Raw genomic sequence first — 20,682 nt, forward strand, 5'->3', positions numbered from 1 at the left:
ACATGGCCGCCATTTTTTTGTTTTGGGACACCAACATGGCCGCCGTGACGTCATGTGAAAACACTCTATAAGTAACAGTATTCACGGTGAGGTGAAGGTAGGGGATTTCAGGATCAGTTTAAATCAGTTCTCTTAGTGTTCTTCCCGGAGGATGCCCGATCAATCATGCAGGGAGGATTGCACCGGACTCGGTTTCGATCAACTCTTTACCTTTTTCACATACGATGGATGCGTTAACTACTGAAGCAGCACCTCTTCTGCAGACATAAAACAAAATTTGTATCTCTTCTGGTCATGTCTCCAAGATAAATAAAAGCCTCATTTTTCCTGTCGCCAGAAACATCTTTGAGTTGTAATTTCTGCTAGGAATTTCTCCGGCTAAGTCAATGCTATAATTTCCGTAATACTTGGATACAATTTCTACCCTTTAGGTTCAATTCATAATCTAGTTTTGCGACCCTTTAAAATACGAAAATTTTAAATTTCATTACTGTTTTGCATACTTCGCGTGTTACATAAACAGTCCTTTCTCTGGTGGAACCTTCCGGCAAAGCACACTTTTTGGAGCACCCCCCTCCCCCTCCCACCAACACACAAAACGAGTAAAACCCGTTTTGCAAGATAAACAAAAGAAACAAGATAAACCTGTTTTAAGATCCTGTCGTACACAACCTTTATCTGCCCAATCCCTCTTCACATAACCCTGTGCAGCTGGGGTTAGAAGAAGGGAAAGGGGAATTAATGAGTGAAGTGTTGACCAGTCCCTTCACTCCTTGCATAAAGAGGGATCTGAAAAGATCGCAGAAGATAATTTGATTTAAAATAAAAGGAGCGTTTGCGTCGACATCCTTCAACAGTTGTTTCAGAACCTGTTACCCAGTCTCTCAGCAAATATATGAATTTTTTTGAGTTGATTTATTATATTGGCTTTGACAAGATGTTCGAACAAAGCAATTTATTTCAGCCATAAATTCTTATTATCTATTACCGTGTGGCAGATTTGACAAACAACTTGCAACTGCTGACGTTATCACCTTGTCGAAATGGTTGGATTCCGCATTCTTGAACACAATTGAAGATCCATAATGACGTATTTGCGTCCAGTAAGCTGGGCCATGTAATCTTTATTTTATTACCAATTTCAAAAGTGAGGATTAATCTACATGATACGTTGATGGCCCTAGCTATACTGAAGTGAGTTTGAGAGGAAAAATAGCATGATTATTTTTATATCTAGTTGATTGCTGGAGGTTTCTTCGCTTACTTGCTTGTAATTCGTTAACCTCGCGTTATTAAACATGTAGATTAAGGGCGTCGACAAGATAATTTAGCTTCTTTTATTAAACTCGTGCAGAGCTATTTGGACAGCGTCTCTTTTGTCATTCAAGATCAAGTCCGCTACACAACAAAACCAAGTCGTTAAAATTACTCATCTCCAGCGCGTTTGGTTCCCTGATGGCGACAGTTTTGCCGAAATGGTAGCTTTTGAACAACATTTGAATTACCCCTCTTTTGCTAACTGATCCAGTCTTTGTAATACTCTGACTACTAACAGAGAGACAGCTGCAGTCAACGCATTAGCTTTGTAGTGTGAGCTAAATCACCCATTAAAGATCTTCTCAAGAAAAAGTGCCGCTAACATCGTCACATTATGTAAGCAAAATGCTTGTTTTTTTTTTTATCAACTGAATTCTGGTAAATTTATCAACTGCACTTGACCGTACAGCCTGTCATTTGATCAACAGGGGTGTTTCGTGACATATTCCATTATTTAAAGCAGTTTGCTTATTCTAAATATAAAGCACATGAATTTTAATATCGTATTGCAGATAATTTCCATTGCCATCTTTGACTTTCATTTTCGTCGCTGCATATTGACGCTCTGAGAGGTGACAATGTGAGGAGTGGGATATTGAGAGACCAAGCGGCACACATAAGGTGAGGTTGGTATCTACATGAACAAAATGACTTAATTGCTATGCAAGAAATATTCCATCAAACTTACATATTCTGAATATTCTTAACAACCACGAGGACATCGATTACTGAGCTTACTCGCCCGCTCAGGAGAATCAAAGGCGCTAGACAAAGCCAGATTGAACGATTTTACTCGGGACTTCTGCAACTTGAACGTCTGCTAATAGTGTCTAAAATCTCCTACATTTTACAATCTTTTCAGTAATAAATTAATGTTTTGAACTTGGGTACATAAATCTTTCAACATGTTTCCTCGAGTCTGACAAAACAAATTGCCGAGAACGATTAAATCATTTTTTTCGTGAAATCGTTTGCATACCCAGTGTTCATACTATGTATTATCGGTTTTTTATTTATTGAGCTTTGCCAAAGGGAGAAGAAATTACAAATATATTCTACACTGTTTCATTTTAAAGGTCACAACACCGCTTAGCCTATGTGTTTATGTTTCTCTCATCGATCTCTTAGCAACTATTACGTGCTAATTTTGTAGGCAATTCAACGTTTCCAGCTTTATCTGAAATTTGTGGTTAATTTTCAAATTCAGGGTAACACGACACCAGTGTCTTCTTTTTTTTAAAAAAAAAATTAACGACTCAATGTAACATTTTGCGCGATTTCCAGAGTATTACTCCAATGCATGTTTACTTAAATAATTCTGTCACTCCATGTCTGTTTTATATATGAGCCAGGTGTAGTTGACATGACGTTACGAAACCTGAATTAGCAAAATCCTTATTGGAGAGATTGATTGCTTCGTTCCCGGCACACTTCTATGTCCCCAGCTTCAAATAATTGTCTTTGTCATCCTCGGTAGGATAGCTCTGTCCCTCGATTCGATTCGATTTTGTGCCCGGGAATAACCTACTTTCTTTGTTTTCGTTCCAGTCGTAACATTTATCGACAGAAACAAAGCAAAAAACACACTTAAAGCAAGAGTCGTGAGGAACAGAAATCGCAACTTAAGGCGTTGGCTGAGGCATGTGACTTGCAAGAAAGTTATTTTAAGAAACGCTGGCGTACATGGAAACACAGTTCCGGTTCCATTGAGTTAACAGAGCGGCGCTAAATGACCGCCTTTAAAATATTCAATTCTTAATTTAGCGATAGGACCATGCACGAAAGCGCTCAATTGAGTTCCACTCGGGTGAGCTGTATTGCAATGGTTTTGGATGAGGTCTATCAAAGTAGCTTTTACAAATCGTGGAATTAGGGCCTTGACATCAGGTATAATTCTGCCCTTTTGGACAAACAGCGCTTTTGAGTGATTTACATTGTACTTTACGAGATGTGGCGCTAACTTGTGACCTTAGGGTAATTTGTTGCTATTCCAGTTTCTATATTCTAAGTAATCTACAGGGGACTAAACTCTGCTTCATTCACCCTTTCAACCCCTCAGCCTCAACAATGACTAACATAAAACGCCTCTTTTCAGTATTCCACCTTCATCAAACGTAAAGTCATACGTAGATACAGAAAGAGAAAACCAAAAATGTAATGTGTCGATGTTTAAACAAATCGTCCTTACTAGAAACATGAGAAACATATTGAGAACATTTAAGAGAATATAGGTGCTGCTCCTTGGGATTTATAGTTCAAAATGCTTTGATCCTTTCGTTTGTCCTTATGTTGAATCGCCATGAAATAAGACATAACAACTAAAAAAAAACTTTCAGGATTCTGAGCCTTTTTTAAAAGTAATTTTGTAAGTCAAGGGTTATGTTCAGCTCTATGTTCAGAACATTTTCCGTCGGAAATTATTTGTGAATTGGTGCGCTCGTTGGAAAGTTGTAAGGCCTTGATTTTCAAAATTTTACTTCTGAAAACGTCGCTGCGGTGAAAACTGTTTGCCTGTTTGACGTTCAATCAAATATCAAAGTATTTAAGTTTTCAGTCAATGCTTAAACGACGAATCGATTCCGGTTTTCCGGCAGCCACTGTTTCTGCTTGTGCCTGCCCTTGCGTTTTTTCCGCTTGCCAAAGAACTCTTCTGTTTCATCAAAGTTAAAAACCAGCTTTTAACGTGGAGAGATTACTCTAACGACCGAACGCATTTTAATTTGAACACCTTTTCATAAGTGCTAAACGAGGAGTATTCCTCTAGCGCCATAATTGCCGGGAAGTTATCTGATCGTTGACTTAACCAAACTTATATTTGCAGGTGAGGTAGAAACCGGTTAAAACCATATCGACCGGTTGAAACAATGGGGATCATTCTGTCTAAGAAGAAAAAAAAAAGCCAGCAGAGTTTTCAGGTATATATGAGCTTACTGATAAAGTTTGGTTAGGTCTTTGGACGAAAATCAATGTCCGTTTGCCAACATATCACTTACAATGGCTAATTGTGTCGAGTTCCCTTTCAAGCAAATAATAGTAGACTTTTGTTTTAGTACGATAGTTAGAGTCCAACTTCTTTGCAAGAAAGTCGTGTAAAGTAAATAATGTAGAGTTTTTTTTTTAAAATTGTGTACAACTCAGTGTTAAAGTCTATAGACATTGTACCACAACTTATCTTAAGTAAGAAGAACTAATACTATCCCTAAGAGTAATCAAAAGTTTGTCTGCCTGAAGACAGCATCTTTTTGAATATGGCTCTGTATTCTGAAGCTTGTAAGGCAAGTGTCTCTAAATCCAGTTGCCCAAGAATATGTGTAGATCGTACATCGTAACCCTTAAAAGCAGTAATTCGTGCGGCTCGATTTTGCAGTTTTTAGAGTCTGTAGCAAACCCCTTAGTCTAGATTGCCCCAGACAACATCGCAACAATCGAAAACAGGCTGATTAAAGATTTAAAAATGATATTCAGGATATCCATAGGTACACCACCAAGTGCCTGTTTTAGACCATTTATATTTATCGGTTTACTTAAGCACAAAGCTTATCAACATGGTCTTTCCATTTAAGGTTTTTGTCAAGGTGAACTCCAAGATATTTTGTGTTCTGAACCGAACTCGTTTAAATTCGTTCTCACCAATCATAATTGGAAAAATCTACCTACATTGGACAACTTGATACATATATTTGGTTTTTGTCATATTGAACCAGAGTTTGTTTGCTTAGAGTGTGTATCAGAGAGAGAGAGAGAGAGAGAGATCACTGGATTTGTTTAACATTAGTTACTCTTTTCTAACGTATACCCTATCAGACGTTTGCAGTGTGCTCCCGCTCTTTCTTTTGCTCTTGTTATGCTCTACAACTGAACAAGGAGAGAATAAAAGCCAGGCCAACTACAGTGAGCAAATTATTGGTGATTGAATTGTTGCTTTTATTTTGGGCTGTCTACATGCAGGTTGCTTATCCTCAAATACAACAGAATGAGACTCCCATCAATCAGGACAGAGAAGAATCTGAAGAGAACCAGGAGGAACGTGACAGCGATAGTGACAAGAACTCCACTGAACGGAACGAGGACGATGAAACACAATCGGACAAGAGTTCTGGAGTTCTGAGTTTAGGAATGAAGGAAGACAGCGACAATGACGACGATGAACTGGACAAGAAAAGTAGACGGAGTTCTTCAGCAGGAAGCAAAAGAAGTAGCTCGTCACGAGAAGAGGAGGCCAAAGACGAACAGGACGAGAAACCGGACGAGGACAAAGCTGAAGATGCTGGCGAGGATGAAGTTGCAGATAACTTGAGCTATGAAGAGAAAGTGAAGAAGGCCTTGACGGGAGACATGAACTTCAATTACCCAGAAAAAGTTAAAATTGTCAGAGTATTTACAAGCTCTACCTTTACAGGTACATTGCGAAATCTGCGTTTAGATATGTTCAGTAAAACGCGCCTGAAACTATTAACTGATTTAAAACTGGTCATAGCAAAGGCGGCGCCCATTACAATTGTTATGTAAAACACTGCTGAAACAACGCTTTCTAATATGACACTATTTAAATTCACTCAAGATATCTCCTTGGCAGTTAACTTACTCCATAGCTTAGGGCCTCAGTACCTTAGCGAATGTTTCTCATATATTACCGTTTTAATTCTTGGTGGCAAAAAGTTAGATTGGTTGGCTTAATTGAAATGTAGAGTCACATTGAGTCCTCACAACAGAAACGTTAAACCTATGGTATAAACCGAAGTACAAAGATGTAACGTTAATGCAAATTTCCAGTTTCCATAGACACTCCATCCTCGGAGACATAGGGGTTTTAATTCGTCTCGTCTCGACTTACTGCCCCTTGGCATCCGAAGATGGAAAGATAGACTCCTAACGAATTAAAAGACCTCTGAAACGGTGTTGATGATTAAGGCTCGAGACAAACGCGTCCCTGGATTACATATGCTGTTTGTACTAATAACCATATGCTTTTGATTCTTATCTTAACTTTTTAGACACATCTGTGGAACGTAACACCCTAATGGAGCGAGTATACCCTCGATTGAAGTCATACTGTCAAGAAAGAGGCTATGACTTCCAAGTGGTGGACATGAGATGGGGAGTCCGGGACGAGTCCACTGATGATCACATGACCACTGAACTCTGCATGAGGGAGCTGCGCGCATGTCAGAAGCTGTCAACTGGACCCAACTTCATTGTAAGTTAACGAAAGCATAATTCAATTATTTCTGGGTTATTTTATGGTTTCTGAACAACATTTAATGTTTATCTTATCAGACCTTCTTGGGACAGAAGTATGGCTATCGACCCTTTCCGGTCAAGATCGTTGCTTCTGAGTTCGAGAAGCTTCTTGGAGCAGTTGAAAATAAAGACGATCAACAACTGCTCACAAACTGGTTCTGGCGAGATGACAACACAGTTCCCGCCCAATATCTCTTGCAACCAATCACATCACTGCTGCCTCACTATCGTGACTATGAGAACAATGACTTACGTAAGAACGCGTCCGCTGATTGGTGGACAGCGTTTGAGAGAATGCAGGTTGTTTTGAGGATGGCAGCTGACAAGGGTTTGGATAAAGAAAGCGAGCGACACAAATACTATATGTCAGGTTTGTTTCTGAAAGAAAGTGAATATATGAAAATTTATACATTTGAACTGCTGAAGAAAGAATGAATAAGTGTATGATCATCGAAGTTATACACGCAACGTTTAAGCAGTTGTAAAAAGAAAGCCTGAAAGGCTTTCTTTTCGCAACTGCTTAAGTTGAGTATATAACTGCGATGATCATTCACTTCTGCAACTTTATCATCTATTTAATACTAAGGTGAGACGTACCGTGAAGAGGTGATACGTCAAGAGTAGTGAAGAGTATTCTAATGTTAGGGTTAGGGTTAGGACACAGGAAGGATCCCTTTTATGTATACGTGTATATACGTTAATGCACCTTATGCATAGTTTGTGCGTGAATGCGGTCCTTTGTCCTGACCTTATCCGGTCGGGAGTTTGAAATTCGGGATGAATATACATGCAGATGTCAGTAACCAGTTCTTCGTCTTCATTCATGAAGGATGAACAATAACATATAATTTTTTTTCCTCTATTAACAGACCACTTACATATATTTTTTTTCCTTTAGTGACAGAAGATGAAATCCGTAGAGGTATCATAAATGCCGTTGACCAAGAGAAGCGCTGTTTCTGGTTTAAAAGGGTCATCACCGACATCGGTGATAACATGGGAGACTCCAACGCTGGCAAATTTGTCGACAAAACCTGGGGGAATCCCTCCACTGTGGATGAACCTGCCCAGCAGCTGCTCAACAAGCTCCGAGAAAAGGACCTTCCCGAAGTGTTGCCCAGCAGTAACATCATTCAGTACAACGTTAAGTGGCACAACAATGGTATAGATCCAAGTGCCTCACAAGAACATGCCCAGTACATTGAAAAAATTTGTACTGACTTTCACGACGCACTAACGGAAAAAATAAATCGAGGTATTGAAGAAGACAAGTCGATTCACACTGAGGATCCTTTAACCGATGAGATATTCCAACACGGAACGTTCTGTAAGAAGAAATGCGAGTTATTTCACGGCCGTCACGAGTTTTTGACGACCGTTAAAGAGAAGGTGAAGAAAGACCAAATCGCTGTGTTGTTTGGGGAATCCGGATGTGGAAAGACTTCCTTGATGGCTAAGATTGCGATGGAAGTAAAGAAATGGTTGGATACAGAAGAGGCTACCGTTGTTGTTCGATTTATCGGGACAACTCCAGATTCATCAGATGTGCGATCCCTGATACGTAGTATCTGCCAACAGATCTGTAAGGCAAATGTCGCAGAAGACTCAGAAGAAAAAACCGTGCCACAGGTAAACGAATACAGTAAAATCTCGCGAGTAAGTACCTGAAGTTTTGGAACCTGTTAGACTAAAATTTCTAATTTCAACACCCTTTAAAGCCTTAAATCTAAATCAGGTTCTTATTTATAACTTAAATAAAATATAGCATATGAAAAGGCCAATATTTCGTATCCTCTAATTAGTTATAGTAAATACAAAAAACTTGACTTATTTAGGTGAAACAATTAAGTCGTTCTGTATAACAATATTGTGTCAGTTAAGGCTGGACTGTTCAAAGTGCCATATTGTTTTCACTCTATACTAGAGAGTACACGTATTTTGTTATCAAGAAAAATGAGAATGTGTTTATGAACCTATATAGCCTACATTTCTGTTAAACACCATTTATATAAGAATCTGTTGAGGCTAACTTGAAAAAAAAACGGTTTTTACTTGCGGGTTTATATAGAGTACAGAAGTGCCTCAGAGTAATTGTGTTAAACGTTTGCAGCAACATGTTACTGGGGCGTTTGTGACTCACACCTTTGTCTTATAAATTGATTTTCTTTTCAGGATATTCGATCCCTGCTTGAGTTTTTTCCGAAATGTTTGGAGGAGAATGCATTGTCTTCCAGCCCCACGGTGCTTATCGTTGACTCGCTGGATCAGTTATCAGATGATGATGCAGGAAGAGAGTTGGATTGGCTTCCAAAGCAGCTACCAGACAACGTTTACATTATCTTGTCAACACTTCCTGGAGAGGAGTACGTCTGTTTACCCAAACTGCAAGTATGAGACTTTATTAAACGCTTTTCCGAAGCTCTTGTCTGTTCAGTTTGGTATTTTAGCTCCGTATTTTGCTTCAGATGTTTCGAATGAACGTCTCGCACACTATGTTTTCTCGTTGACGATATTGAGAGATGACGAGATTAGTTTCATGTTCTATGTCAAGGATGCAAAAAAACTGATAATGAAAGACGAAGCCACTTCGGGCTACAATGACGTTCTTGCAACTGTCTTCTGATGAACTTTGCTGTTCATCATATACACGGTGTAACTGATTGATGAAAGCAATAAATAACTCACGAAAATCGGTGTTAATCTGGAAAACAATTGATACCAATTAATTAATCGATTAATATCGGTAATCGATGAAAGACATTTTTGTGATTTTTTATCGATTAGAAATCGATCATCCATGATGGTCATTGACTAGTGTTAATTGTTATTGATTATTATCGATTATCTTCACCTCTCCCTTTAATTAATCTAAATCCAATCAATGAAATGGTCGTTGTAGTATCTATTGAACGTTAACACGATCTTCCATTGTTGTTGATGTTGTTGGTGCCAACGAAACAGAAAAAATGTTATTTAGATAGTTTAAGTATAATCTTGTTATACAATTTATGTTCCATTTGCAGGAAAAATACGACAATGCGGTCCTCTTAGAAGTTCCAAAGATGCCTGTCGACACTGCAAAAGAAATACTTGACAATTGGCTGAAATCATCGGGACGAGTGCTGCAGAGTGAGCAAGAAAAAATCGTTTTAGAAGCATTCAAAGAGTGCCCATTGCCCTTGTACTTGAAGTTGTCCTTTGACGAAGCCTGTCGTTGGAAATCGTATACGCCTCTTGAAGACACCAGGCTGGCTCCAACAATCAAAGGGATTATTCATGACCTACTTGACAGGGTAGAGAGACTCCATGGGAAAGTCCTAGTCAGCCAAGCTTTAGCTTACGTCACCGCGTCCAAGAATGGCTTGACAGAACCCGAGTTAGAAGACATCTTATCACTAGACGACGTAGTTCTTAATGATGTATATCAGTACTGGACACCCCCCATTCGACGGTTGCCACCCCTGTTATGGATCCGAATACGGTCGGACATTGGCGACTACCTCATTGACCGAGGTGCAGACGGTGCACGAGTTATATACTGGTATCATCGCCAGTTCATCGAGGTGGCCCGCGAGCGATACCTTGGAGCAAAACAAGCAGTCGGAATTCACTCAAACATAAGTGAATACTTCCTTGGAAAATGGTCAGATGGTACAAAGAAGCCTTTTGCAGACAAAAGTGGGAAAAAAATGTCCATGGACCGTCTGATACCAAAACATCCACTTATGTTCGATGCGAATGATGAGAAACCCATTTTTAATCTGCGCAAGCTAAGTGAGCTTCCTTATCATCTCTTGTACTCTGATCAACTCCAAACGCTTAAGGAGGAAACTCTGTTTAATTTCGAATTCCTCCTGGCAAAAGTTCAAGCCACGTCCGTGGAAGCGCTGCAACAAGACTTCAACGCTGCCATTACCGTTCATCCTGATGACAAAGAGTTCGATCTCCTAAGTAAGTGGCTCGGGTTGTCCTCATTAGCACTCCGGGAAGACCCTCGTCAGCTGCCAATCCAGCTAATAGGTCGCTTATACAAGTACACGAAGCAGGAACAATACCCATTCTTGAAAAAGCTGTTGGAAGCTGCAAAAACACCATCTATTCCCGCTTTCATTCCAAAACAACAATGCCTGACGCCTACTGGGGGATCTCTGGTTAACTCGATTTCATACGAAGAGTTCCATGGTGGCATCGAGTACGTGAATTTCACGAGTAATTCCAAAACAGTAGTTACCTGTAACCGCGGTTCGGAAGGGCTTTGCCTCCTCTATATCGATATAAAAAGCGGAAGAAGGCAAAGGAAGGTTTGCTTTGACGTATCTGGAACGGATGTGAATTCTTGCTTTTGTGCTAAGATCAGCTCAAAGAACGACGATATCTTTCTGGCATCGGGATCCTCAGCCAATATGTTCCTCATCAACGCGAAGACTAACAAAATCTTGCAGGAATATCATCCGATGAAGAACGAACGCAACTGGTTTAGAAGCTTTCCTTCAGTTGCATTTGCAAGCGATGATGAGCTGTTGGTTGCCCTTGGGGATGCCAGTGTGCGAGTCTGGGAGACTGAGAGTGGAAAGCTTTTACATGAGATACCTGTTTCTGGAATCAATGTTGAAGAACAATTTGGTTCTTTGGATGCGAAGGGAGAAATGGCGGTCTACTGTGTCCATGGAAAGAAGACTGTTCACGTTCTTAATGTCAAAACTGGAAAGACAATTTGTAAGGTAAGTCTGAAATAATTTTAATCTAATCTTTTACCTATCACCTTATGCAGAAGTAATCACCTTATGAGAAGTAAGCAGCATCTCTGTAACCTTACTTCTTTGGTATGCAAGCAATCTAGGGTATAATGCATGGGGTTAGGCGTCAGAACTACATGATATGTATCGCCGGTTTGACTCTGGCAGATAAAGGATTAAACGTTTGCACCTATTTGTACAAATGACGAAGTTGTAAAAGCTTGATTAAATGATACTGGCAAATTCTTTACCGTGTCATTCTCTTCTATTTACTGTTACCCCTATCCACAAGCTGGTAGTTTTGCTTATTTTAAACGACTATCGGGATTTAAATGATATTTAGTTTAAATAATTTAACTAGCAGAGCTCTTCAACCACTATTATAAATTCTTCTTCCCCCTATTTTATTTAACTGCACAGAGGTAGTGGCCAACACGAAAGCCTTGCTCCTTTGGCCACTACGCACTTCCTCCGTAAAAGTAAAATCATTAAGTAAATGCTCTGTACGTTGAAAAATTTTTTTCCTACTGTAAAATATTTGTATTTCGTTGTAATAAGTGTGAATAAAATTGAATTGAATTGAATTGAATTGAGTTTACAGGGAATTTAAATTATTGATGCTGTATTCAGTGTGCCTTATTTTTCTAATTTTTTTAATTTTTTCTATCACATCCTCAGATAAATGTAGATGTGGGAAAGGAAAAAGTCATGGAAAAGTGGGAAGAACGAAAAGTTAGAGAGATACACCTGACCTCCAGACTCCAGCTACTGGTGGTGGCAGAGGGTACTCTGACGTCAAAGCTAAAATTGTACGATCCTGCAACTGGTAAGCACATCTCAGACATTCCGGACTTTGGCATCGGGCAGCATGATCGCCTCGTAGTCACTGAGGACGGAAGGGCGGCGATCGCCATCAGAAACCACTATGAACTCGTTCGATGGGATTTTGACACTGGCAACGCGACTGTGGTTGCTAGGTTACAACCAGGCTTTGGAACGTACGGGCGCAAGGGAGATTTTGTGGCGACTGCTGGGTCCGATGGAGTCCTCAGAGTTTACGATGCTAGAGAGAGTGTTGATGAAGATGAAACAGACGACGCTGCCATTACTGACGGTTTTGCTGATTCAACATGGATGCTGACAGGTGCAGCTGACAATCGTCACGTGATCGCTAGCTGCACAGTGAAGATGATGCCCGAGATTGCTGTGTGGGATGCACTGGCTGGAATCAAAGTCCGTTCTATCAAAGCGTTGAATTTCCCTCAACCACTGCGCATGTTAAATGACAAGATAGGCGTTGGAAGAATTGCTGTGGGAGAGTCTACCAAAAAAAATTTTGATCACTACAAAGTACTGGACTTTGACCAGGCGAAAACGCTCCGTGCGCTGCAAGGGAAGTCGAGCAAGAGGATGGAGGCCGTTGGCTTTATTGACAAACAGAAACTTATCGGGTTGTCTCAGGGAAGACGGAACTTGAAGGTTTGGGACGTGGAAACTGGAAAGGTGAGATAACACTAATGTCATGGACTGGACCGGTGTCTAGATTCTCCACTTAACAGCACACCTTAAGGATCGGTAAAGGGCTCATTTTATGGTCCCCAGTCCTTGACCATTCAGGCGTGGGACACTTATAATTGAGTTCAAAACGCTTCAGGCCACTGAGACCCCCGCCACTCGATCAGCCATGCTACGTAAACAGGTTTACTAATTAAGTGGTCGGTGGTGGAGGCTTCACGGCTCTAAATTATGAGATTCACTGTTATACATAAACTAAGGCCTCTTTAGCTGAATGATGGGGTTTAAAATAGCAGGATCATCAGAAAACAAACACTTGACGCAGTTCTGACTCTTATTCTCCCTTGTCCACAAATTTTCTGGAGCGTTTAACCGAATATTTCTGCGTTGTCATCGACTCCTAAGCACGTTCATCTGATTTGAAGTAGTAACCAAATCTAACCCGCGTATGGCCTCCTGTGTTCGCCCTTTTTTAACGCTTAGTGTCTCCTTATCGTTTTCCCAGCCTCCATGGCTTTTCACTACCAAAGGCTCTCGTGCGTTTCTATTGATTGAGAATTCCAGTCAACCCTCTCACTCTTGTTGATTTTGATTGCTGTCTGTGACGCCCTCTCGTTAATTTTCGTGTACTCTTTTTAAGAATAAATCTGCTCAAATCTTCATGAAAACTGGAGAGAGTTGAAACAAGCGCAGTAGAAACCTCCTTTCATCCTGGTTAAACTCAGACGTGTGATATACTCTCATCGTCTGTGCTCCTTGAAGTAAATTATTCTCGGTTTTCATTACATCGGACAAGTTGCTTGGCTGTTGTACAACACCAGAATGCTGGATTTGCATTGGAAGAATACGAATTAGTTACGGCAAAATGTCTGAGTATGGTAAAGGGGCCACGGAGTTTAGTATGACACCTAAAAGGCAACAGTTCTGAACTGGGCCTAAGCTAGACTTCCGCCAATCTTTTCGAACAAGTTGTTTTTCGAGATGGGTGAGTTCATTGATTGTTTGATTTATCGGCTCTTTATGGACCCTAAACTTAGGGCGCTTTTTTTATCCACAATCCTGGAATAAGAGTGGTTGGTACGGAATGCTAGGAATAATTCGGATTGTCTAAATAAAAAAACGCCCGTCGAGATGCACGGTCCTGGCACCAGTAAACATTGCGTAACAAATATGGCAGCCGACGGAGAGTAGCCATTTTTCTTCATGTCGTCGGCAATCGATCGGCCAAATTGCCCTTTTCTTGTACGAAACATCACTGAAAAAAGCCCTCGTTCTTTTGGTACAATGAAATTAGAAGTAATGTTTCATTGTGTCCAAAAGTGTAACCTGATTTTTCTCACGTATTTGAATCCGCGGCGCTCGTCTCGCCGTCCGCCATCTGGATTTTCATTCGCAACATTCTGTTCATTCTGCCCCTGAGAGCAGAATGGATGGAATGGCATTCTGTCCATTCCAGAATTGGAATGCGGAATAGAAAAAAGCGCGCATTTTACATTCTGGCCATTTTCATTCCAGAATTGCGAATAAAAAAACGCGCCCTTAGCCTAACTAACACACATTCTCGTTTGACTTTGATATCCTTCTTGTCGCAGGTTACTGGTCAGTACACTCTTGGTCAGAAACATCGCCTGGAAGCGATTCTTATCAGCGAAGATTGTAGAGTGGTGATTTGCTCTCAAGCCAGCTTTTTCGTCGAGCACAAAGAATCCACACTCCCACTAGTGGCCTTCAACACCATGACGCATGAACACAAAAATCTGGATCCGGTAGAAGACGAGCGGCTTGGTTTGGATCTTGGTGCAGCCATTACAGAAGACGGCAAGTACCTTCTTGTGCAACTGACAAACGAGATCAAAACAGCGCTGTGGGACACTGAATCTGGTCACATTTTGCACCTTTTAGATGATGCTAATCAGAGAGGCATGGTTGCGATTTCGTCCAAGAGCATGCGAGCGGTGACAGGCCAATCGGCTGAGGAAAGCGGCTTGAAGATTTGGGATGTGCAAAGTGGCAACTTACTTTACAACTTCGTTGGAGACGAAATCACCAAAATCTACCTCATACGAGAAGGGACCATCGCAATAACCACAGATTCCAAAGGGTACCAACCTACATGCTTTGAAGCATATGATCTCATGAAAGGTAAGAAGCTGGCCACGTTCACTGTTGACACAAACCCGTCTTGGATTTGTCAGCTGGGTGACAATGTTGTTTATACATTGCCAGCCAGCGTTTCAGTCATTACACTTGGGTTGCGTATTCCCTGGATCGAGCAGGGAGCCAAACTGGGGCCATCTTCGTATGGCGCCCACAAAGAACTAAGTGAATTCAAGGGAATGCTGGATCCTTGTGATCCTAATGACGTTGATAAGGACAAAGATGATGATGCCTCAGATGTCATGCAATAAACGCTCTATGGCTGTTGTAAAGCATTTACCTGAACGTATGGAGTTAACAATTTCTTCTCACGAGATATGTCGCCTTGGAGAGACTGATAAACGAGGAACTTCCTCAAAAAGTACTGCTTTATATGAAGAGTCGCACTTCTGGATATTTTTTTATAAACTAAATTGCCATACAGTAGAACCCAGCTAACTCAAACTCCCACTAACTCGATCAGAATCCGATTTCCCCTGGGCCACATTTTTTTTTTTTCAGTCTTTAACTATCAGCTCGAACTCGGCTATCTCAAACTCCCTGTCAACTCGAACTAATTTCACTTTCAACCGTTTTAAAAAGGTAGTTCGGTAAACCTCAAAATTTCAGAACACACTGAGCCGATTAATGCGTCCAAATATTTGATCTTTATTCATAACGTGATCGTTCATAACAAAGTCGCAGTTTGTTTTGCCATGTTGTTAAACTGAATTTTTGGCCACTAAAATTCCTAAGCCAAACGTTCTTATCAAAAGTCTCTTATAAAACAAATTTATTGCACCAAAGTGACTCGTGATCGTGAAAGAAATATAAAAACCACGATATTTTTGTGTTCGACGTAGAAAGAACACACTCCTAATTGCGTTTGGAGTCGAGATTGTATGGGACAATCAACGAATGAATGAATCTAGCTTGGGACGCGTATCTGGCACCCCCCCCCCCCCCCACAGATTTTGTAGGGCGGATGACATCATCACCAGCTTGGCAAAGGGTAGAGAGCATGGGATCGAGATCAACGAACGCAGTCCCTAATCTTTGATTATTACTAGTGTTAATTATTAACAGGATACTTGAAATTCAACACCAACCCGGGCAACGCGAACCCGTGAGTTCGAATTGACTGGGTTCTACTGTACTCACTCTATATTATACGTAAGGCAATTGAAACAGCACCACAGTAAAGCACTCAGTGCTAAATAGCTTAAGGTATTTTGAGGTTTCAAGACAGTTAACTCACATATTCAATAAGTAGAATAATTTTGTAACCAAAATAATCTTATTATCGAACGTAGCTGTAAGGGAAAACATGAAAAAGTCGGAATCAAACAAGAATGACGTTTAAGAGTCGAACGGCAAGGGCTGATGACCGTCGACTAATTCTCTTGATCATAAGGGGCAGACTAGATTTACATGGACTGCCAATCTTTATGCGCACTCGTATTTTTTACCTTCTTCTTTAGCCCTTGAGTTAGGACGCTACACTTCCGGCGAGCGATCTCGGGCAGCGTTCTTCACCTCCGTCGGATCTAACGTAATTTCTGACTCAGAAAGAATGTTTTTAGCCGCATGTTCGTTGTTTTAGTGAGCCTCGTGAGCGCCAGCCGTGTGCAGGCAGTCAGAGGGGAAATTTTGCTATGAGGCTTAATTGTCTATGGCCGAAGGAGATCGCAGCCTAACCATTGAAGTTAAAAGTTGATACTCTTTGACCACGAAAGAGACAGGTACCTCCTGTGTTCTTGTGTACGGGTCAGTATTAATGAGAGATCTTGAGAACCACGCTTAAGGCTATAACCACAAAGTACACGTCAGGGTTTGGAGTTTGGCGTAAGAGGTTGTGACAGTTTGTGCATTAAGATTGAAGTAAACAAGAACAACGGATCCGGGGCCGCCATATTGAATCTCCTTGATGCTCAGCGTTGGTGTTTTAGCCAGCGGAAAAATCATGGCATTTTTGATCTTTTAGTTCACATGAAAAGGAGGGTAAAAAGTTGTTTTGTTGATCTGCAAAATCCTTAAGTAGAATAACACAAATTCCAGGTCATGGAAAGCTGAGGTCATGAATGACCTCCTCCTCCTACCTCCTGCTGTCAAAAACGACAGAAAAATAACCTCGACATTACGGCAATCATACTCTCGTCATTCTTGTTTGATTATGGCTAAAACTGCATGGTCTGCATGCAGGTCACTTACATTATTATAATCATTGATCATCTTGCTTAGATGAACTATTAGTTTTAAAACGTGTTATTCGTTGTCTTAAGATGTAGTCCGGCGCTTTGATGTCAATCGCACTGATCCGAATTCGCGAATCGAAAGTGACTACAGCGTAAGAAACGAAAATGCGTTGTAGTTATATATTATTAACGTGTACGCTATGCGTTTTACCAGGCGGCAAGGCATACGAGTAAGTAAGAGATGAGCCAAGGAATATAACTTCTTTCCTCCTTCTTTTCACAATTCTTCGTTGCCTGCGCTTTATACGCGTTCCTCAATTTATGTGATGGATCGTCATATTTCGGCTTCTTTCAGTTGATCTATAATTCGACTGAAACAACAGTACGTAATAAAAATACACAAAGGGTGCACTTGAAAATATGTTTTCCTCCGTCGTGTTTTATATAAAAATGATTATCCTCCCGCGGCCTCCTGCACTATTCTAACACACAACAGGTTCTTAACAGGGCCCGGTTGTTCGAAAGCCGATTAACGCTAATCCATGATTAAAAGTTAACCGAGGTTTACATCTCGCTCATTAAATAAAAGTGGTTTTTGAAAGCTAATTTAAAGCTAATCTTAGAGACAAGTCTATTGGCAAAAGTGAGAGACAAAATCTTTGGAAGAATCTTTGATGATTCGTCATTAAATTCGAATCAAAGTTCACGTTAATCTAGGATTAGTTTAATCGGGCTTTGGACAACTGGGCCCAGATGATCAGTGTGAATGTGTTCTTTTCCGGCTTAGATGCCTAGGCTGCACCACTGTTCTATTTGGTCATTCGTGGCAACAAACGGACCTTGTAAAGATCAGATAATGAACGCACAGAACTGTAGCTTTAATACCTCTGTACATGATTTTCACGGACCACAGCCTGAGAAATGTTTTGGAGCTACAGCGTATCTCATTCTGATACTGTTGGCTGCGCCTTAGCGTGCCGGGTGCCAACAGTTTGAGGGAGCGCTACATTTTTTCTTGTGTGAAATCATTGACTAGCATTTTCTTCAATTTTTTTGTCATCGATGTGACACCCACAACACTACCAGGGAAATAGGGAGAGAATTTTCTCTTTTGAAACCCGGCTTTGTCTCGTAATACCAGGAACGCAATCGTGACCACTGCCAAGAATCTTGGACCTAGATGTGCTGGATAGCTTTTTCGTGGCGACGCCTTATTTTTTCTCGGTTTGTTAATTGACACTAGTATTCTATATCATTAGCTACAGTACTGGGCCCAGTTGTTCGAAAGCCTCTTACCGTTAACCTGGGACAAAAGTTTGGCAAGTCTGTTTCTCTCGTTGAAAAGCACAAGGAATCAAAGAGTTTAAAGACAGGCAAATTGAAAAGACAAAACACTGGACGAACTCAACAGAATTAATATGAACCCACTTCAGAATAAATTTATCGCGGTTATCGATAATTGCAGAAAAAAGGGCGCCGGATTGACGAGGCCTTTCTTAGTTAATACATCTGCTAAGCATTGTTTCTAAGCATTGTCATTATAACAATGGACTACTGTTCAGAAACAATACTTAGAATACATTTTAACTTAGGAGAGCTCCATGAATCTAGCCTCAGGAGCCCATAATTAGGAACCTCTATCTGTATTAATAGACCCTTCTCCAAAATGGCGGCAACAGATTTGAATGAGTTAAAATTGAACTGAGTGAAAAACTGATACCAGCAATAGAAAGAGCACCTTTACTTTAGTAGCCTTGCAAAGTTTCAGCATATTAGGTGTAATATCAGCTTAGGAAATGTAAGATGAAATTTGACAAATTTACAGACATTTGTATGACTGGGGGTATACGTCATACCCCCAGTCATACAAACGTCACCAGATTGACAACGGAGAAACCTTCCGGGAATGATCTTGAAAACATCAACAAGACCGTGGAAGAGCTGATGCAGCAAAATGTAATCTCGCCGGTGGAACTGAAACCCATTTGGATACCTGTGGATTGCAAATTGTGCTCTCTGCTCGACTGTGATCGCGTTTTTGTTAATAAAGGGCTGGAAAAAGGAGCATTCGGGACATATTAAATGCAGAAAAGGTCACAGTGTATATTATTATTATTATTATTAAAAATATGAAAATTCTTTATTAAAATATTCCACACAAATTGCTATTTACAAGTTAAAAGTATATAAAAAAGAGCTATTAAAAACCTATTCACATTTCATTTCGATTAAAAAAAGATTATTATTATTATTATTATTATTATTATTATTATTATTATTATTATTATTATCTATTTCCTTATATTTTGTGAGACATCACAGGGAAATAAAATCTTGGTGCAGTTATTGTTGAAATCTTTGTGGTTGAGTTTAATGGGATCAAAAGAACACATATCAGGAACCCAATAATCCTAAACTTAAACATTTCACGTCATACATCAAGGCCAACCTGCGAGCTGGCGTCTTCTTTTCTGAAGGCACGTTCGATGGTTTGAAAGCCGGAAAGTGCGAAGCATCATGGTTCTTTTAGCTATTCAGTTCCTTTAAAATTGAACTATCTAACAGAGTCGGTTTAAGCCAGGCGTTGCATGGTACATTGTATGTACCAGTTTAAAAGGAGTCTTATCCCATGCAGGCTGTATATTTATATTCCGCCCCGATACGTTTTTTGAGCAGTTTGGTCTAAAAACGGAAAAAAGTGAAATTATGGTATGGTAAGGTTTGGTGCTGCTGAAGAGGTTATAAAGACGCTTTTGTATAATAAATAATAATAATAATAATAATAATAATAATAATAATAATAATAATAATAATAATAATAATAATAATAAAAGTCTTTATTTCCTCACAAGATAAAAAATACATATCTCATGTAACAATATTTGAGTAAAAAGTACATATATCTAAGTTATTTACCATTAAAATACGCTCACATAGCTAAATTTGAATAGCTGGTGTGGTACAGTATTATACTGAAGAGCTGATCAAACAAGACTGATGTTGGTCAGACCAACCTTTTTTTATGTATAGATGTTACTAAGTGTATTACTGTAAAATTTTCAAACTATATAAGTGAACAATTTCGCAACATACAAGTGAGACAGGATATGACGTACAACTACGTGAAAGAGAAAGATTAAAATAGAAATGGAAAAAGAAAACGTTTTCAAAACATATAGATTGCATTTCATCACGTTTGCTGTCACAGTCAGCAAGGATTTTAGCTTATCAGATCTCCTTAGCTTAACAGATTTTAACCATATTTGTCTGGAAGTCAGTCTAAAAACGGGCATGGTGAGGTCTGAAAACGGGTATTGGAAAGATAGTTTGTTGTGAGACAGGGTCAGGGTTTGGAAAATCAGCCGACACTCTTAAACCAATAAAATTTCAAAGAGTACGGGAGTGGAGGGGGGGTTGTACTAAGGCAAGCGCCCCATGAGCTGAACAATTTTTGTATTCGCGGGTCATTAACTATTTTTTCAGCTACGCAACAAAAAAGGCTTACAGGAGAATACTAACCAAAAATAACTGATAAGTCATTA

The 20,682-nt window shown here is 40.0% G+C and overlaps 1 protein-coding gene across 1 annotated transcript; it reads left to right on the forward strand.

Moving 5' to 3' along the window:
* The first annotated feature begins 1,182 nt into the window (after positions 1-1,182).
* Positions 1,183-19,225, forward strand: LOC146471809 (uncharacterized). The gene is made up of 11 exons (XM_085120356.1): positions 1,183-1,653; positions 1,830-1,938; positions 4,139-4,232; positions 5,266-5,716; positions 6,312-6,514; positions 6,595-6,928; positions 7,457-8,187; positions 8,731-8,946; positions 9,582-11,279; positions 11,973-12,797; positions 14,402-19,225. The coding sequence occupies exons 3-11, from the start codon at positions 4,182-4,184 to the stop codon at positions 15,215-15,217; spliced, it is 5,325 nt and encodes a 1,774-aa protein (XP_084976482.1). The 5' UTR covers positions 1,183-1,653; positions 1,830-1,938; positions 4,139-4,181; the 3' UTR covers positions 15,218-19,225.
* The last annotated feature ends 1,457 nt before the right edge of the window (positions 19,226-20,682 follow it).

Source organism: Pavona decussata, unplaced genomic scaffold, assembly GCF_977016875.1.
Source record: "Pavona decussata unplaced genomic scaffold, jaPavDecu1.1 SCAFFOLD_102, whole genome shotgun sequence".
NCBI lineage: Eukaryota > Metazoa > Cnidaria > Anthozoa > Scleractinia > Agariciidae > Pavona > Pavona decussata.